This window comes from Protomyctophum bolini (genome assembly GCF_963924005.1).
Source record: "Protomyctophum bolini genome assembly, chromosome: 19".
NCBI lineage: Eukaryota > Metazoa > Chordata > Actinopteri > Myctophiformes > Myctophidae > Protomyctophum > Protomyctophum bolini.
Genome location: NC_137880.1, coordinates 27153742 through 27171605, shown reverse-complemented (window position 1 = coordinate 27171605; position 17864 = coordinate 27153742). Strand labels below are relative to the sequence as shown.

The 17864-nt window shown below is 39.3% G+C and overlaps 3 protein-coding genes across 3 annotated transcripts; all 3 read left to right on the top strand.

Moving 5' to 3' along the window:
* The first annotated feature begins 4061 nt into the window (after positions 1-4061).
* Positions 4062-5582, top strand: ttc32 (tetratricopeptide repeat domain 32). The gene is made up of 3 exons (XM_080790250.1): positions 4062-4201; positions 4376-4542; positions 4758-5582. Exons 1-3 carry the CDS (start codon positions 4083-4085, stop codon positions 4883-4885), a joined length of 414 nt encoding a protein of 137 aa, XP_080646376.1. The 5' UTR covers positions 4062-4082; the 3' UTR covers positions 4886-5582.
* On the top strand, positions 4796-7500 carry LOC308333773 (uncharacterized protein). The gene is made up of 6 exons (XM_080790249.1): positions 4796-4929; positions 6422-6498; positions 6681-6776; positions 6860-6984; positions 7122-7265; positions 7369-7500. The coding sequence occupies exons 2-6, from the start codon at positions 6423-6425 to the stop codon at positions 7474-7476; spliced, it is 549 nt and encodes a 182-aa protein (XP_080646375.1). The 5' UTR covers positions 4796-4929; position 6422; the 3' UTR covers positions 7477-7500.
* Positions 7483-14446, top strand: zpax1 (zona pellucida protein AX 1; the record flags this gene model as incomplete). The annotated part of the gene is made up of 15 exons (XM_080790248.1): positions 7483-7741; positions 7823-7919; positions 7996-8213; positions 8301-8457; positions 9101-9321; positions 10525-10642; positions 10927-11126; positions 11205-11319; positions 11395-11564; positions 12661-12761; positions 12845-12975; positions 13076-13262; positions 13413-13551; positions 13666-13789; positions 14343-14446. The coding sequence occupies exons 1-15, from the start codon at positions 7607-7609 to the stop codon at positions 14444-14446; spliced, it is 2217 nt and encodes a 738-aa protein (XP_080646374.1). The 5' UTR covers positions 7483-7606.
* Between the last annotated feature and the right edge of the window lie 3418 nt (positions 14447-17864).

Sequence of the window (17864 nt, the reverse complement as noted above, 5' to 3'; positions counted from 1 at the left end):
TATAATGCAGCTACCAAGTGGTTAACAATCATGATACAGTAGTATAGCTACAGTAGGCTACATCTCTCTTTCCTTTGCATTACAATGACAGTCATTTATGACTGGGCCCATATTAAACCAGAGATCTCAAATCCTCATGCCATAAATAAATAAACAATCTGTGTTTAATGGCCATTTTCAGAGTTTTGGCCATTAGCCTATCTCTGGAACGGAATCAATCAATCTGCTCAGGTTAAAGCTTGTAGGACGTGTGACTTTGAGAACATTAAGTACATTGATTGGGGGCCAGTCAGACCGCAATTGGCGAGCAGGCCGGACTTTGGAGTGTACCATGACTTTACAGAAATAGTGAACGTTTGAGAGATTGAAATAACAGGCCAGATGAAGTTCTTCTTAAACATTTTATTAAAACTACCATATCCATAGATGAGGATGAATAACTTTCAAATCTGTGTGAGTGGCAAGCACGCGGACCTGATTTACTAATGTAGGTACTACAGAATGCTACTGGTTTTACCACAACTTCCTTTTCGCAGCTCAATTATTGTCCAAAAAAACATAAATCCAAAGGAAGAAAGAAAAGCACTGTGTTTGCCCTGGAATGAGTTTACTCTTTTGTCTGAAACACCACTGACAACCATATACTCTCCTGTCTGCTATGTCTGTGTGAGGTAGTCAGTCAACAGTCCAACATTTACCTCTAGTCTGGTTTGGATCCTCTCCCTTCCTTTTACCACCCAGCTGTTTTCTGGTTGTTTGCCATTCCACTGGCTTTCATGGATACCACACACAGGCACACACACACACACACACGTGTCTGCGCACCCACTCATACACACACACACACACACACACACACACACACACACACACACACACACACACACACACACACACACGCACGCACACACGCAAACACAGACACAGGCATTTGAAAAGGTGGGACAGTATGTCCTGGTATGCATGGTACTGACATAGCATTGGTATGTTACTACTAAAAGTTATTGAGGAGTTGGAGGAAAGGCTGCTGCTAAATGTGCTTTTTTGGAGGTGGATATATATATTTGCCTTTGGATAATTGTGTTTTTTATTTACTGACTGAGCTTTCTGTTTTGACTTCTACAAACTATTGAAGGCCACACATTACATCAATAAGAATTGGTATATTATCACAGAGGCATCTCGATTTTGTTTTTCTCTTTAAAAAAAAAGTTCAACAAGTAGTTGAAACAGAGTTTCATTATTATATGGGCATGGCCATGTAGCCTTTGGTGTGGTCAATTTGTTAGAGCTATGGAAAAGAAAATGTTTAGGGTAAAATATGATAATAATAATTCTTGCCAGCCAAGTCTATGGATTTTAATGTTTGTTTAGGGTAAATTATGATGAAATTTGTGCCAGCCAAGTCTATGGACTTTAATGTTTGTTTAGGGTGAATTATGATGTCATTCGTCTTTTTAAATAAACAAACTTAAATCTTTAGGTTTTTTTTAAAGGTTACACTTTTTATTCTGACAGCAGCCATTGCTATATTATAGACTAGAGTGTTTGTTCAGTAACATCCCATCTCTCCAGTTCTTTAGTAAACAGAAAATACATTTTCAGTTCGGAATTCCAATTTTGTCCACAATTGTGCCACAAACATAATCTATCAACTTTAATAGTGGTCCAGTTCCAATATTGTCTGCCCATTTGTTTTTATTTTATTGATTATTGCATTTAATAACTTCCAATATATCCAGCTACTTATGCACTTAGAGTCAGAAAGTCAATCAGTTTATAAAATCCCAAAATCATAAATGATGCATCGATCAGTGAATAAATCATGACAAATGAGAACCCCCCAACCCCCCCATATTTGAAATATAATTTTACACCATTAAAGGGTTTACAACAAACATGCTATTATTTGTGTGAAATAATTAATATTATTACACTTGCTAGAACCTGACACTGAAATTTTCTTTCTCAATGTTGAATCCTGAAAAAGGATTAGCACAACACTGTGGTTTCGCTGGCGGTTTACTGTTTACTTTGATGGATGTTTGGCCTGTTTCTGCCAGACCACGAGTGGATTTTGATACTCTCTGGTAATTCTCTCAGCAAACAGCAATATTTGGGGTGCTAGAAGAAACACCAAGTCCTGGGTCACTGAACACAAGCTTTTTAGGTATGTACTGTACGTCAGTGGTGCCAAAGAAAGCCTTCCCAGTCATTGCTCCTAAAGTCTGGAACCAGCTATACATTGGCTTTTAAACTGTGATTGATTTTTGTACTCTTGTGCAAAGTTGTGCATCATCATTGTGCATGGCTGCGTTGTCTGTGTGCCTCGCCTTCAACTGCATCCTCCTCCACTGAGTCAGAGGGTTTGACCTGCTAGAACCTGACCACACAGTCCAGAGATAAATGGGGCATAAAGGAAGTGTCTAATTCCTTGAGGTGTCATTTTCCACCAGGGCAACTGACCCCTCGCTTGGGAGGTCACCCATGAAGGAATTTCTCACCACTTTGCTCACAGGATTGCTTTCTGTTTTCCTGCAACGAACGAGTCACTGAGAATATTGAAGCATTCTCTCTCAAATTGAGAAACATCTGTAGCCTATAATTAAGGTTGCCACCTTTAAGATCTTGAAAGGGACACTCTTTACGCCTGTGTGGCAAAGCCGCATTTTGGGGTGCGTTTTGGGGACTGCGACGCTCTATTGCCTATGTATGTTTTGCAGTTTGAAATTAGCAACTGTTACATTGAATAAAGTAAAGTAAATACAATTATGCTTTGGAAAGTTTTATGAAATAATATAAATTATGTATGATTTGAACCTTGATTTAATACATTAATAAACAATCAACCATAATTGTCTACTGAAATAGTCTAGGGCCTAGACTATTTCAGTAGACAATTATGGTTGATTGTTTATTAATGACTCTAGGCTATATGTCCACATCAGAAGCCAGGTAACATATCTTGTATAAACACAGATAAATGCCGATAATAATACTGTAAGTTTAGGGAACTTTACAAATGAGTGTTTCTTTTAAATACCGGTATATTATAACGAAGGCCGGACTTGTATAACGGTACGATCCCTCTAATGATTGCATTAAGGCAAGACATGGCAGGTGAAATCATGATTTTTATTTTTTCCCCTTTTTTTGCTATTTTGCTTCCTAAACATGTTTTCTTTCAATCTAAAGCAAAATAAACATAAAAAATACAGATTTAGATGTTTATGACAGCTCGTTTTTCTGGGTGAAAAGCCACCATCTCTATTGGTTGTTGGTACAAAGGAAGTGACCATATTTGGATCAGACCACAGTCAGCTCGAGGTCCAGACCTTTCCAATGATATAAATTATGCCATTATATGTTGTTGCCAAGGTTTGGATAAGATATTCTGTCTCAAAATAGTGGCTTCAAATAAAACGTTTTGGAATTTTACAATACAAATTTTTAAAGGCCGTTCTCAAAATGAGTTTTCCTCATACCTGGAACAAAGAGTCTCCACTTCAGTTGAACTCACATACACCAAACGTTCCAGTCTTATTCTTAACTATATTCTGCAGACATTTACAGATGGATTTGTTGATATATCATTCACACATTTTACAGCCTGATTTACATCACATTTTATACCTAAAAACATGCCGAAAAGTTTTATGCCTGTTGACACTATTTTCTGATTTGTGGAGTGATAATTAGAGATATCAAAAATCCCATCTGTAATTGTCTTTGTCTCTAATGTGTCAACAAAATGAAATGATCATTTTGAACCTGGCTTTATCCGATCTTCAGATTTATCGTCCCGAAATGTATGCAAATTAGTGCATATAATGCCTGATTTGCATATTTAAACATATAATTTCAGAAAACTTGTAATACAAAAAAACGTAGTTTTAATATAAGTAATCAACTGGAGAAGTTTCATTGTGATAGCTATTATTTAACTTTTTTTCCCCCTATTCACCTACCATGTTTCACCTTAAAACCTGATTGGATAGTCTTTCCCATGTCACTCGATCATGACATGTCGTCATTTCCTTGTTAAAGACAAAGTAAACAAACATATCGCAACATTTAAGTTCATGGAAGAAGGAGATCTTTCTAAAACTATCGAAAAGGCTCACGCCGAGTTTAAGAAACAGAATTTCCAACCGGCAGAAGAACTTTACACAACATTTATCTCATCCTGCTTGCACATGGGGTATATGCGTTGCTACTTGCGTAGCTTTATCAATCTGCAGTGGGGTTATAGTTAGCCACTAGCCACCAGCTAACTGGGCAGAAAGCTGCTGCACAGTATATATAGTTTTAACTTTTATATTGTATGGCATTTACACTATAGTTGTATTAACCTCAGGCTCTCCCTTATTTACAGAAAATGTCAAGCTAGCAAGCTGGCTCATGCTTTCAACAATCGCGGGCAAATAAAATACTTCAGGGTGGATTTCTACGAGGCAATGGAAGACTATACTAAAGCAATGCAGGCTGATGGTCAATTCGAGGTGCCATACTACAACAGAGGACTAATTCGTTATAGATTGGGTATGGGTAATGTCTGACACTGTGACTTTGACATTTGAAAGGGCATTTATTACAGACTGGAGTGTCATAATGGAAGCTCTTTTTTTTTTAGACACTAGATGGAGCTGTATACACACCCAATTAATTCAAATGCTCACAGTATCTTAAACGGTGAAGTCAACACACTGTACTGAAGACAGTACTGTATATTCACATTTAACTTATGTCTTTTGCAGGTTTTTTCGAAGATGCCAAGAGCGACTTTCAGCAGGCCCTAAAGCTTAATCCAGATTTCCAAGATGCCAAAATTTGCCTACAGCAAACATTGCTGGACCAGCAGCACAAGATCAATAGAGGATACTGAATGTAATAGAAATACAAATGAATATATTTCAGCTGCACAGAAATGTAAGAATCTATTTTAAAAATTACTTAATTGAAACCTATTTATTCTCGAAAATCATTGAGATTGATCCTTGTTTGCAGTGCTGTTGAGAATACACAGTGCACACGGCTAATAATTCTTACAAGAATGATATTTAATAATGAAAACACAAGATATCTACAGTATACTATTATAGGCTATGTATGCACATTGCAGTATCATCACTGTAATAGTTCATGGCCAAGTGTAGACTGTTCCTTGTCACATAACTCGCCAGCTTCAGTTTTCAAAATACCCACAAAACTCATGTCTGCATGCAGTTTTAAAACCTAGTGAATTTGGTACTGTACTAACAATAAGGTGTGGGCTATTTCTTGAGTTTGTAAATAAATGGTAAATGGTGCATTTATATAGCGCCTTTATCCAAGGCGCTTTACATAGATTGTGCATTACATTCACCCATTAACACACACATTTATACACCGATGGTGGCGGAAACCATGCAAGGCACCAACCAGCACATCAGGAGCAATTAGGGGTTCAGTGTCTTGCTCAAGGACACTTCGACACTAACTCTGGGGGAGCCTGGGTTCAAACTCACAACCTTGCAGTTACCATCCAGCCACTCTACCCCTGAGCCACCGCCTAAATACAGCAATAAAAGTTTTTTTGATGACAGTGTCCTATTTTTATTTGCATGGGTTTATAAGACACCAAAAGTACAGTTTCAGTGGTCAGACCTTAAGTAATTGTACAGGTCTTAAACAAAATATTCTGTCTTAATATCTCTAGATATGCATAACATCTGCAAGAAAGGTTATACCTTAGAACCTTCCTAAAGCATTTAATAATTTACAGTAGACTTTTCCTGAATTACTTAAAAAGTGCAAGATAATCAATCATCTACAAATAGGACACTTCACTAAAGAGTTGATCCCTTACAATCTTACATAGCCTACATTACATACTTACTATACTACATAAAAAAGTAAGTAGAATACTAGCATTATTCATGCAGTTTCTTGGGCTAATAATGATTATGTTGCCGAAGTATGCACATATAGCCAGGGACCTTTGTAAATAATTATACTTCACATAAACGGGTAACCCGGGCCGGTAGGTACACACACATACTGTCCCTGGTGTCCCAATTAGATTTGCAATGATAGGGCTACTCAAGGAGTAACCAATTGCGTCACCAGGCTTTCCACCTCAGAGGAGGCTTGTGTAGCGGCTAGCCTATCACTGATCTTTGTCACCTGTGCATAGTGAATCACTGAAATATAAAACAGCTGTTGAGGAATTAGTGATTTCACCAAGCACTGTGTTTCAGAGTTATTGTGTGTGGGGCTCTGTCAGTGCTTGAATTTTTATTCACTTTGTGGGACTACTGATCTTTGTCATCTTTATTATGAGGAGAATTGGCAGTGTGTAAGTGTTTCTGAGTAATTTAACATACGTTTTCCATAAGCCATTGTAACATCATTGTAGACTTGATGTGTCTTTTCTTTTTAGCATGACATGGATTTTGATTGCTGGAGTAGTCCTCTTGGTTCAAGCAGGGCCAAGTATAAGTTCAAAATCACAGCCAAGTAAGTGCTTAATTCATACTAAACATGTATTTTAATAACTCAAGTCATTTTATGTATGAGCTAATAAATCACTTGAATCATACCTCAAGTTAATATATGAGCTAATAAATCACTCCTATCATACCTGAAGTTAAGCTTTCATGGTAGGCTATCTGAGTTAATCATCCGTTTCCTCAAAATAGGCAGTGGTTTAACGTCGGACTGTGTGGGAAATGTCATGAGGTTGACATTAGACAAAGCTCTTGCTGTGGGGAACCAATTAGAAGTTGAAGCCATCAGTGAGTATGTCTTAATATCTGGGTCACCAAAACCAATCCTTGTAATGTTTATTAATGCTTTCCAATTCCCCACTACCTCCCAGATGGTTCTCAACACATGCATTTAACACCAATCTTGGCTGCTCAATGTGGATATAGCATGGAATCTGACCCATGGGGTAACACCAGAATCTATGCATCCTTGATGGGCTGTTATGTGGACAATCATGTATGTAAAAAGAGAAGAATACAAGTTTTGTATAATTTTCTATCACTGACTCATGGAGGGATGTGTGTCGGGGTGGAGTAACGCACCTGAAGAGTTAAACCTGCTGCATTTTGTTTTCTGCATTTCTGTGTTCCTAGGAAGATGAGACATTTAATGTTCGCTTGAGACTCCGAATGTACAACACAACTACATCAGATGTAGTTACTCGTAACATTTCTCAAACTTGTAATGACTCGCGTTGGCGTTCGGAGGAGATTCTTTGTGATAGAAATTATATGGAAGTAAGTCACTCAACAATGGGATCAGATATTAAGATGCAAAACCATATTTAAAATATCTAAAATGGTGAGTTTAATGATTGAATATTTGTCTTTTTTTTTTAAGGTGTCAAACCTTGTGCCTGACATTACAGATGACGAGGGCCAGGAAGCCCAGGATATGAAACTTCAAGATGACTCTAAACTCAAAGCAGTTCCCGGTGTACTAGTTTGAGGCTTTGTATTATTTAGATACCAGTATTTATTTTGTGTCTCAAAGGAGTCAAAAACCACTGATTTGGGAATTGTAAAACTTTTTTTTTCTTTTCCTGCAGACAACTGGTGCTGCTCATGGTATCTGGAAGATGACATTTCACACTCCTGAGCCAGTGGGGATGTTGCTGAAGGACGCTCAAGAAGCTGGCGTTGGAGCCATGACCACCCCTAGCCGCTTGGTTTTACGAAGTGCATACAACACAGCAAGGACTTACACTGAGACTGTAAGCAACCAAGTCTCCTCCCTGCACTCGGTCTCGGCATGTTTTCTTTTCTTATAAAGTCACTTTAAATGTACTCTTTAGGTGGCTGGAGTTCCCATGGAGGTTTTCAAAGTGAGCACGTATTATAAATTGCCAAATGATATCATAGTTATCAACTCGGCAGCTGCGTGTCCTGTAGGTGAGTCTTTTACAATAAACGGAGTTTTATCAATTTAACAAGGTGTACTGCAGTACTAACCTTTTTTCTGCAATAGGTGGTGTGCTCTTTACTGAGAATATGATCTCCTGGCATGTACCTCGGCGTATAACGCCACTAATCAATAGTGGCATCAAAATCTTTGAAATGCACATGGGGATTAATGGTCAGAGGCTTGATAGAACTCAGATGGCTGCCCGCCGCTACACGCTGTCCGCTACAGAATCTCACATCATCACAGAGCTTCCAATTGGATCACCGGATGGTTACTACAAGGTTCAGACACTGTACAGACTGTTGATGTGGCTCATTCTAGGGTATGTCTATTTGCATGTTTTATTAATGTGACATGAATTATTGCAGAGTCATGCCCCAGATTACCAGTACCACATCACCTACACGGTTGAACCAATGCTGGAGTTGCTCTGGTGGTCGGAAGACACCCAGGCTGATACCAAATATAAGGTGCTGTTCCCCATCACCACCCCTATGATGCCCCGGCCTCTGCACTTCTCTGAAAGTAAGTCTCTTGGTAGAAAAAATACCCATTTAATCGCATGAATCCTAGCATCCCACTGTAATAACAGATTTGCAAACTAGCAATGCATCTGGAGATTGTAGGTCTGCTATTTTCTCCAGATTTGGTGTAGAGCGGAAATGCTAGCAGACCTAGACCTAGTATAGAGCCATAAGGTCCTCGTCGTATATAACATTTAAGTGGTTCAGCTCAACCCTTGGCAAATGGTATAAACGAAGATTTTCAATTTTACAAATTTAGTCTTTACTAAAAACAAATGGACATACTTTATTTTACTCAAAGTAATAGTTTACTTACAAATTAGCTTTGATTTCAACCCACCACTTTGCTACTGTTGGTCTACTGGAAGCTCCCATAAGTCCCATGTTAGACCCAGAAAATGTTGGTTAGTATAAACTTTTATGATTCAAATGTCATCTAGGCTTAGAAAATAAGATTAAGCTTGGTTGCTAAAAGTTGCACGTTGAGCAATTCGAGTAATTGGCATAATATGTGACCACTTGCCCATTAGCCACTTTCCCAAATGTGCAACCAAGCTGAATTTCATCCATTAAGCATATACCGGTAGATAACATTTCTATCAAGTTTATACTAATCACCATTTCTGTGTTTATGAAAATTCCAGTAGACTATGTTCCAGATACCATCCCTGAGGGTGTGTTTAGGATCAGCTTGGGGAACTTTCTCCACGACGTGGAGCTGGTGAACATCACCTTTTCCAGTGGTGTGCTCACTGTTGATGAGTGCAATGACAAGGGCTTCCATGTCCATGAACACACGCACTCCAATGGCTCCAAGACCTTCTCTCTTCAAGTGCCCTTCTCTGACCATGTCGTCCTGAAGCATGTATGTACAGTTGATGACTTGTGTAACTGTGTATAAGACCCTTAATTGGAGAACAACTTGTCTTCATATAATTGTGGACAGTTCAGAAACCTTCCTAGCAGTGATGTCGTCAACAAGATTTTTGAGGGGCGCTAGCCCCTCTTATATCCAGCTTTTAGTATATGTTCACAAACTTTGTCCTACACAAACATTGGATTCCTATTGACAATGAATGGAGAATTTTATGTCATAGTGTCTGAGCAAATGGGCATGGTGTCTATCTTTGTCCTACACAATCATTAAATTCCCATTGACAATGAATGGAGATTTTTACGTCATAGTGTCTGAGCAAATGGACATCAATTGCCTCCATTATGTCATGGTAACTTTACAGAAATGGAAAGCTTGGCTTGGATCGATGTCACTGGTAAGCGGGTTTCTGAAGAGACTCCATTTTCTGCCCCACGAAGGGAGGTGCTGGGAGCACCGCGGCTGGTGATTGGGTGACCGTCAGTCGGTTAGAGACTGCTGTGTTGTGGCGTGAGGATTGACTATTTTCTGCTTATCGTGTCACAACTTGAGTGGGGCTGAGTTGGCTCAAGCAAACTTCGCAACATTCCAACACGGCAACTCTGTCATCGATCAAGTTCGCTTGAGACGGTGCCCCTCTGTTGCGGTCAAACTATAGGGAGAAAGTCCCTCCCTATGTGGTGCAGAAAACTGTTGAGTCTCTGAAATGTCCACAGCCCTTAAGACACAGGCCGAGTAGACACAAATGTAGCTCCGTTTGGAACCTCACTCTAAGCTCCGAGAAGAGTTCCGTGTCAGGATATCCCTGCATCGGTAGAACAGGGGGTTGAGCCGTCCAAAAACAGTGGTGAACAACTTTCTGCAGTATGTGCCTATCCTTGGTTTATCATCTGGAGCTAGCCAGAAATATTATTACTGTTTGAAAAGGGTTTTCGCCACTGTCTTTGGACGGCTCAACCCCATTCTACTGATGCAGGGATATCCTGACATGGAACCTCTTCCCTGAGCTAAGAGCATAGAGTGAGGTTCCAAGCGGTGCTAACAAACATTATACCTCATTTGTGAGGACTAATATGAAAATGTTTAAGCTTAAAGTAGGACATCACTTTTATTTATTTTTTAAATTTGAGGATTTTACTGTATGTATGGTCACATTTTAGTGAAGTTGAGTATATATTTTTATTTCTCTCACAGAATCCTGAACCCTGGTTAACAGTCTACTTCCTGTCCCTGACATACGGGCTTGTCATTCAGCCTGAGCAAACTCCCTTCTCTTACACATTAGAGGTGGAGCGAACTCTGCGGGATGTTGGTGAGCTCATGTGGCATGATCTGTCTACCTTTTGGGAATTACTAATGTGATATGTATTTCTCATGCTGCTAATGCCATGAGTTTTCTTGTGTGTTCCTGATGACCTCCCAATATTTATTTATTTAAATTGTATATTTCTGTGTAGCAGTGTACATCTCTTCATCAAAGTGTTAATTTAGCTCATTTAGTGTTTGGGCTTATTAGTGCTTATTGCCATTTCTTCAGTGAAGAGCAAGTCTTTGGTTAACATTTTGTACAATGCAATGTGTCCTGCTTGTTTTTAGTTCCACCTAGCGTCACTGGCACCTGTGACCAGAACATGTTTTACATCAGTGTGGAATATGGGAGTCAGGGCCACAACTTCCAGGCCATCCTTGGCAATCGGGAGCTGACCCTTGAGCTGGCAGAGATCTACAAACGCACTGAAAATGGCACACACTTCAGTCTTGTGGTGCCATACAACTCCTCTGACATAGCATTTGAGGTATGTTGAGGCTAGCGCAGTGTGAGAGATTATAACATGACCTTGATGATGGCACTGGCTATAAATCTTTGTTTACAGCTGATAGAGTCCTCATCAGTCAAAGCCAGAGCTGACTTGCTTCTGTGGGAGCCCAACAAGGAGTGGAGACTTGCTGATTTCTCTCTGGCCTGCAACTTCCCTTTGACCACAACTGGTAATGTGTCAAATCAAATTTTTGTTATTTTTGTTGGCTGGTATAGGAAATTGCTGACTAATGGACTCTTTTCAGAATGTCATTCTAATGGAAGTGTGACTGCGGTGGCTGTGAAAGTGGAATCTGCCCATACGCTAATCCCTAGTTGGCTGACATTGAAGGACCCATCCTGCAAACCAGTTTTCAGTGATGACCGCTTTGCATATTTCTCTTTCACTGTTGATTCCTGTAGGACCACTAGAACGGTACGAGTCCCCCACATCGTTTTTACTTTTCATTTTGGTTTGTCTGGTACACGATTCATATAAGCTCTACATATGGGATTTTAGGTCACTCATTATCATTGTAAGATCTTACTGACCGTAACTACTGCAAACCATACCTATTCTTAAAGGACCACTTCACCCACTTCACCACTTTTCAACCTATCTTCATATAATGGGTCCTCACTAATAATCATGATAAATTGGCACAATTTTTTTCCTACTCAGTCTGTCTCATAGGAGGGCTGTGGGCAGTTTAGAAACCGTCTTCCAGTGACCTCATCATTAGGCAGATCTTTTTTTTTTTTTTTTTTAAACAAGATTTCTTTACAAAAGTTTCGATTTTCATTATCGTGAGAAGGATAGCTTCCATTTTCGCATTGCAACTTTTCAGGACTAGAAAGCCTGACAAGCCTACAAGCCTTTCTATTAGCTTGTATTCCCCATCGATGATGTCACTGGAAGACGGTTTCTGAACTGCCCACAGACCTCCTATGAGATACAGACGGTAGATCTTTTTTGATTATTAGTGAGGACCTATTGTATGAAGATAGGTTGAAAAGTGGTCCTTTAACCATTTATCTAATCCCTTATAAACACTACCATTTAAAAAATATATATATTTAACCATCTCTGACCTAATTTCTACATTGAATCATGTCTAACCCCACTACATTTAACCCACGCTGCTCTAAACCAGGGGTTCTCAACCTGTGGGTCGTGACCCCCCCCCAGAAATTTATTTTGGGGGGGTCCCCAAACACCCTTTTATTTTTTTTCAACTGAATGGCTGGACAATGGAAACTAAGAGTTTACATAGTGCATGCATAAACTTTCTTTAATGATTATATCTGTTTTCAGTATTTATTTATGATGTATTTTCTCTATAGTTATTGTAGAGGTCAATTTGTATAGGGTGGGGCGGGGGTCGTGAGACATGGCCAAAGCATTTCCGGGGGTCCCCAGCCAAAAACGTTGAGAACCCCTGCTCTAAACCACAATGTTTACTGTTGGTTCAGGACTCGAGACAATACCTATTTGTTTTTTTTATTGTATTCCTTATTCCTCTCACGTGTAGTTCTTTGACAACTACGTACTGTATGAGAATGAAATTGGCCTTGATGAGAAGAGCATGCATCGTTCATCCAAAGGTCAAACTTTTCCACCAGTTGAGTACAGGTATAAAGACTCCTATCCTTTTTGTAAACTGCAATGTACTGTGTGTTCCTGCTGTAGTCCTTAAATACCCTTTGCGCTTACAGGCACACAATTTCCTGCTTCTATTTGGTCCATGATATGATGACTATGGCATTCCGCTATAGACCACGGGATACTGAACCTACAGCAGAGCCTGGGTCAGGACAGCTGTCGGTACAAATGAGACTTGCTCAGGGTAAGAACTTCAAACTATAGTATACAAATTGACCTCATATCCAGCTGTTTTGTATACTCTGAACCACTACCAGTGATTATCTTCATTTTGACCTCCTCAGATTCATCATATGAACACTTCTACCAAACGCATGATTACCCAGTAGTGAAGTACCTAAGGGAGTCATTGTATTTTGAGGTGGAACTGGAGTCTGCTGAACCTCAGTTGGAGCTCATCTTGGAGAACTGCTGGGCTACTCTACATGAAAACAGGACTTCTTTACCAAGTTGGGACATCATTGTAGATGGGTAAAGCAATAACTATTGATATGAATACTTGGAACAATACTTGGAAGACATGGCATGCTACTATTGCTTTCTGATCATAATGAAATTGAAACTTGTAAACCTCTACATTTTATATACATGCTTGTGTTCATGATTTGCTCAATTAACTAGGTGTGAGAACCTTGACGACAGCTATGTGACAGTCTTTCACCCCATTAAGAGTCACACGAGGGCTGCATTCCCTGGCCATGTAAAACGCTTCTCTATGAAGATGTTTACCTTTACTAAGAATGATGTTCTGGAAGACCAGGTATACTGAACAGCTGTTTTTTTTTCCCTCATGCAACATGAAATCCAAGCCAGGTTAATCTGTAGATGCTCACTAGAGTCTAACATGCCTGTGTATTAAATTCTCGAACTGCAGATTTATGTGCACTGTGACGCAGTGATTTGTGAGACTAACAACCGGGTAGATGGCATCTGCAGTGGCCAGTGTGGAAGCCTTGAAAACGTGAGAAACGCCAAGCCGCAAAGCGGACTAAAAAGGGGTAAGGGCAAACTGCTGCATAACTGTTCCTATGATGCATGCCCCATCTGATCCTAATCCTGTATGCCACAATGCTCAAAGGCACATTCCTTTATGATTATGTAGATTTGTGGTCTAATATAGCATGACAAGCACAGCATGTATGCTTGCTAGTACCAGTGGTCATCAATACTGTATGTCCGTACAAGGACGAATGTGTCCATGGCAAAGACTTGGTCTTGTCTGTGGCAAATTTTGGATTTTCAATTTTGGCATATAGCATATTAGGAGTCCAACTATGTTATTTGCAAGGACTCCATAACTCAAATGGAACCAAATGGGTCAATTTGGTTCAATTTTACAGACCTGTTATGGCCATTCATGGCTAGCTCTTTGTGTTTCTGCTGATATTATTGTTCACTCATTTTGTATGTTGACAAATGTCCACAAGCCATCATGGCAAACCCTGGCTAGTACCTCTTGTGAAACACTATCTGTTTGTCAAAGAGAACTCTGCTAATTGTATTGCTTTGGGGGGCAGGTGTACAGTGAGTGACCAAAATACTTTGTTCCAGGGCGCAGAAGTGAACGCTCAACCCAGCATCAAACGGAGCAGATCTCTTCTGGACCAATTCACTGGACCAATTCCCTGTTCAAAACCTCAATAGAATCTTCTTAATAAATGTCTTGATCTTAAAAAAAAATCCTTGTCTGCCTGAAATTTATTGTAATGAAAGGCTGGCCCAAAATCCTGAATTCTAAAAGGCTGCTGTGTTTATCAGAAAGCAGGCCCAAAATCCTGAATTCTAAAAGGCTGCTGTGTTTATCAGAAAGCACAATGGGTTATGAATTTGTCTTAGAAACTTGTGGTGGAAAGCATTTCCACATGCTTGGAGTAGGCTATTGGTAGTGTCTAACATGACTTGAGTAGCATTCCATTTCCTTTTATGGAGAAGTGTTGCCCATTCCCAAATGATTAACGAAAGGCTGGTTTTTGTATACAGAAGGAAATGCATGTGGAACTACTAGGCCAATTGTAAACTGTGAGGATCAATGTTGCCATGAAATGCATTCCCTGAGCTTAGAGCTTCAACAGAATCAAAGAAAGATTTGGCCTTATATACATTTGCCATTATGTGCTGCAAACGCTAAGGTGAAATTGAGGTTCATGTTTTAGGTTGCAATATTCATTGAATGTTTGCCTATAATAACACTGAACTTTACATTTTGGGTGCAATATTGTAATAAGTATAGGCTACTGTATTTATTACTTGACCAGTAATTCATAACCATTTGATAGCATTTCAGCTCTGACACTGTAAAGTGAAGGGTCCTTCTGAACTTTAGAAATGATCTGATAAGTCTCATTTGGCCCAGGATTTATTTGACAATGTCTGATAAAGAAGTATTAGGCCTACTGTCCATTAGTCAGATAACAGTGAAAACTACCCAAGAACATGTGAATAGTAAAAAAAACAAGCGGAGAGCTTAGAGTGCTTTCTAAGCATTCAAGTCTACTAGCCTGAGGTTTGTATGTTGTCTTTCTGAATCACACTTCTCGACTGACTGTCTGTGTTTTTGTGTGTCTGGCATCGAACGGTCGGGTCGAGCATCTGCCCGCATTCCTGGTTTCTTGTAAAAAAATATATATATAAAAAAATACAAATAAAAGGGAGAACCCAAAGCAGCAAAGAAATTTGCATCTTTTGAGAGATTATATTTATTTACGATATTTTTCTTCACCGCACAGTACATTTATTTTCCTCTTGTTTTGTGATTAAAGATGTGTATTTCAACACCATGCATTGTGACTCGACTTTATCTTTTATTTGGATCAAAGCTTATATATACTGTCGGGACACAGTGGTGGAAAGTAACTAAGTACTTTTACATAAGTACTGTTCTTTTGAAAAAGTATCTATTCAACAGCTCAACTGCAGCAAAAAAGTTATCCTCGTTTCTCATTTTGGACCATGGGCTATAGCCTATATCGTACGGCATACTATAGCGCGCCGTTTTTCATCATTTTTGATGATTTGACAATATTGAAAAAATGAAAAAAACGATGGGTTATATTGAAGCGTGCACCTACACACGCACAGGCGCACATGCGTATGCACACCTGGACCTGTAAATGAACAACACAAAAACTAAGGCACTGGTGTCGGACTTCTGGTTTACCGGAACGGGTTCAACTCCCTGCAGTGCCCTGCTCAATGTGTTGTATTTACTAGGCTATAGCCCATGGTCCAAAATGATGAGAAACGAGGATAACTTTTTTTTCAAAATTTCAAAAAACATGGGCTATAACCCATCGTTTTTTTCATTTTTTCATTTTTGTCAAATCATCAAAAATGATGAAAAACTGCGCGCTATAGTATGCCGTACGATATGGGCTATAGCCCACGGTCCAAAATGATGAGAAACGAGGCTAACTTTTTTTTTCAAAATTTCAAAAAACATGGGCTATAACCCATCGTTTTTGTCATTTTTTCATTTTTGTCAAATCATCAAAAATGATGAAAAACGGCGCGCTATAGTATGCCGTACGATATAGGCTATAGCCCATGGTCCAAAATGATGAGAAACGAGGATAACTTTTTTTTTCAAAATTTCAAAAAACATGGGCTATAACCCATCGTTTTTGTCATTTCGTCATTTTTTTCAAATCTTCAAAAATGATGAAAAACTGCGAGCTATAGTATGCCGTACGATATGGGCTATAGCCCACGGTCCAAAATGATGAGAAACGAGGCTAACTTTTTTTTTCAAAATTTCAAAAAACATGGGCTATAACCCATCGTTTTTGTCATTTCGTCATTTTTTTCAAATCCTCAATGTCACGGGGCAACCCGTGCCCTATAGACACTAGAAGACTCCACAATATAAAACTGGTCATGACAAACACACACTGCACAGATGCTTCCATTAATTGACTGTCATCAAGCTCCTTGGAGAGGTGGCCATGTGTAGCATCAATCATAAACCCTTATCTGTGTTGCCTAATTCTATTGTAATTGTTTTGTGTGATGTGATGCCTTGGAAAACATTCAGACTCTAAATGTGTAATTGTATAGTTGGTCTAACTCATGGGTCATGGTTTACCTGGTTTGAGTAGATTGGTCCAATTACTAATCATTGTGGGTGGGTCTCACCTGGTATATAAGGGAGGCTGGAAATGTTGAGGGGGGATTGCTCAGTTGGCTTGAGACAGCAAAGAGACAACACCAAGGGAGAGCTGCCAGGGTCTTCAGGGAAGGCATAGCCTGTTTTCAGTGTCTTTAGTTCTTGGTTTGTTGTTTTTGTCTTGGTTAGTTATCAAGTGTTTATTTATTACTTTTGGTTTTTGAAAGTGTATAGTGGCCAGTATCATTCGTGCAGTATTTTGTTTTGCCTCAGACCCGGGCTGTGACAATCCGTCATATGGGCTGTTCATCAGTTTTGGAGGTAAATAAATACAACAAAAGATGTACATTCTTGGACTGTGTCGATTCTTGGAGCCTTGGCCGTTCGGGCAACTTTACACTAAAAAATTATGAAAAACTGCGCGCTATAGTATGCCGTACGATATGGGCTATAGCCCACGGTCCAAAATGATGAGAAACGAGGCTAACTTTTTTTTTCAAAATTTCAAAAAACATGGGCTATAACCCATCGTTTTTGTCATTTTTTCATTTTTGTCAAATCATCAAAAATGATGAAAAACGGCGCGCTATAGTATGTCGTACGATATAGGCTATAGCCCATGGTCCAAAATGATGAGAAACGAGGATAACTTGTTTTTTCAAAATTTCAAAAAACATGGGCTATAACCCATCGTTTTTGTCATTTCGTCATTTTTTTCAAATCTTCAAAAATGATGAAAAACTGCGCGCTATAGTATGTCGTACGATATGGGCTATAGCCCACGGTCCAAAATGATGAGAAACGAGGCTAACTTTTTTTTTCAAAATTTCAAAAAACATGGGCTATAACCCATCGTTTTTGTCATTTCGTCATTTTTTTCAAATCCTCAAAAATGATGAAAAACTGCGCGCTATAGTATGCCGTACGATATGGGCTATAGCCCACGGTCCAAAATGATGAGAAACGAGGCT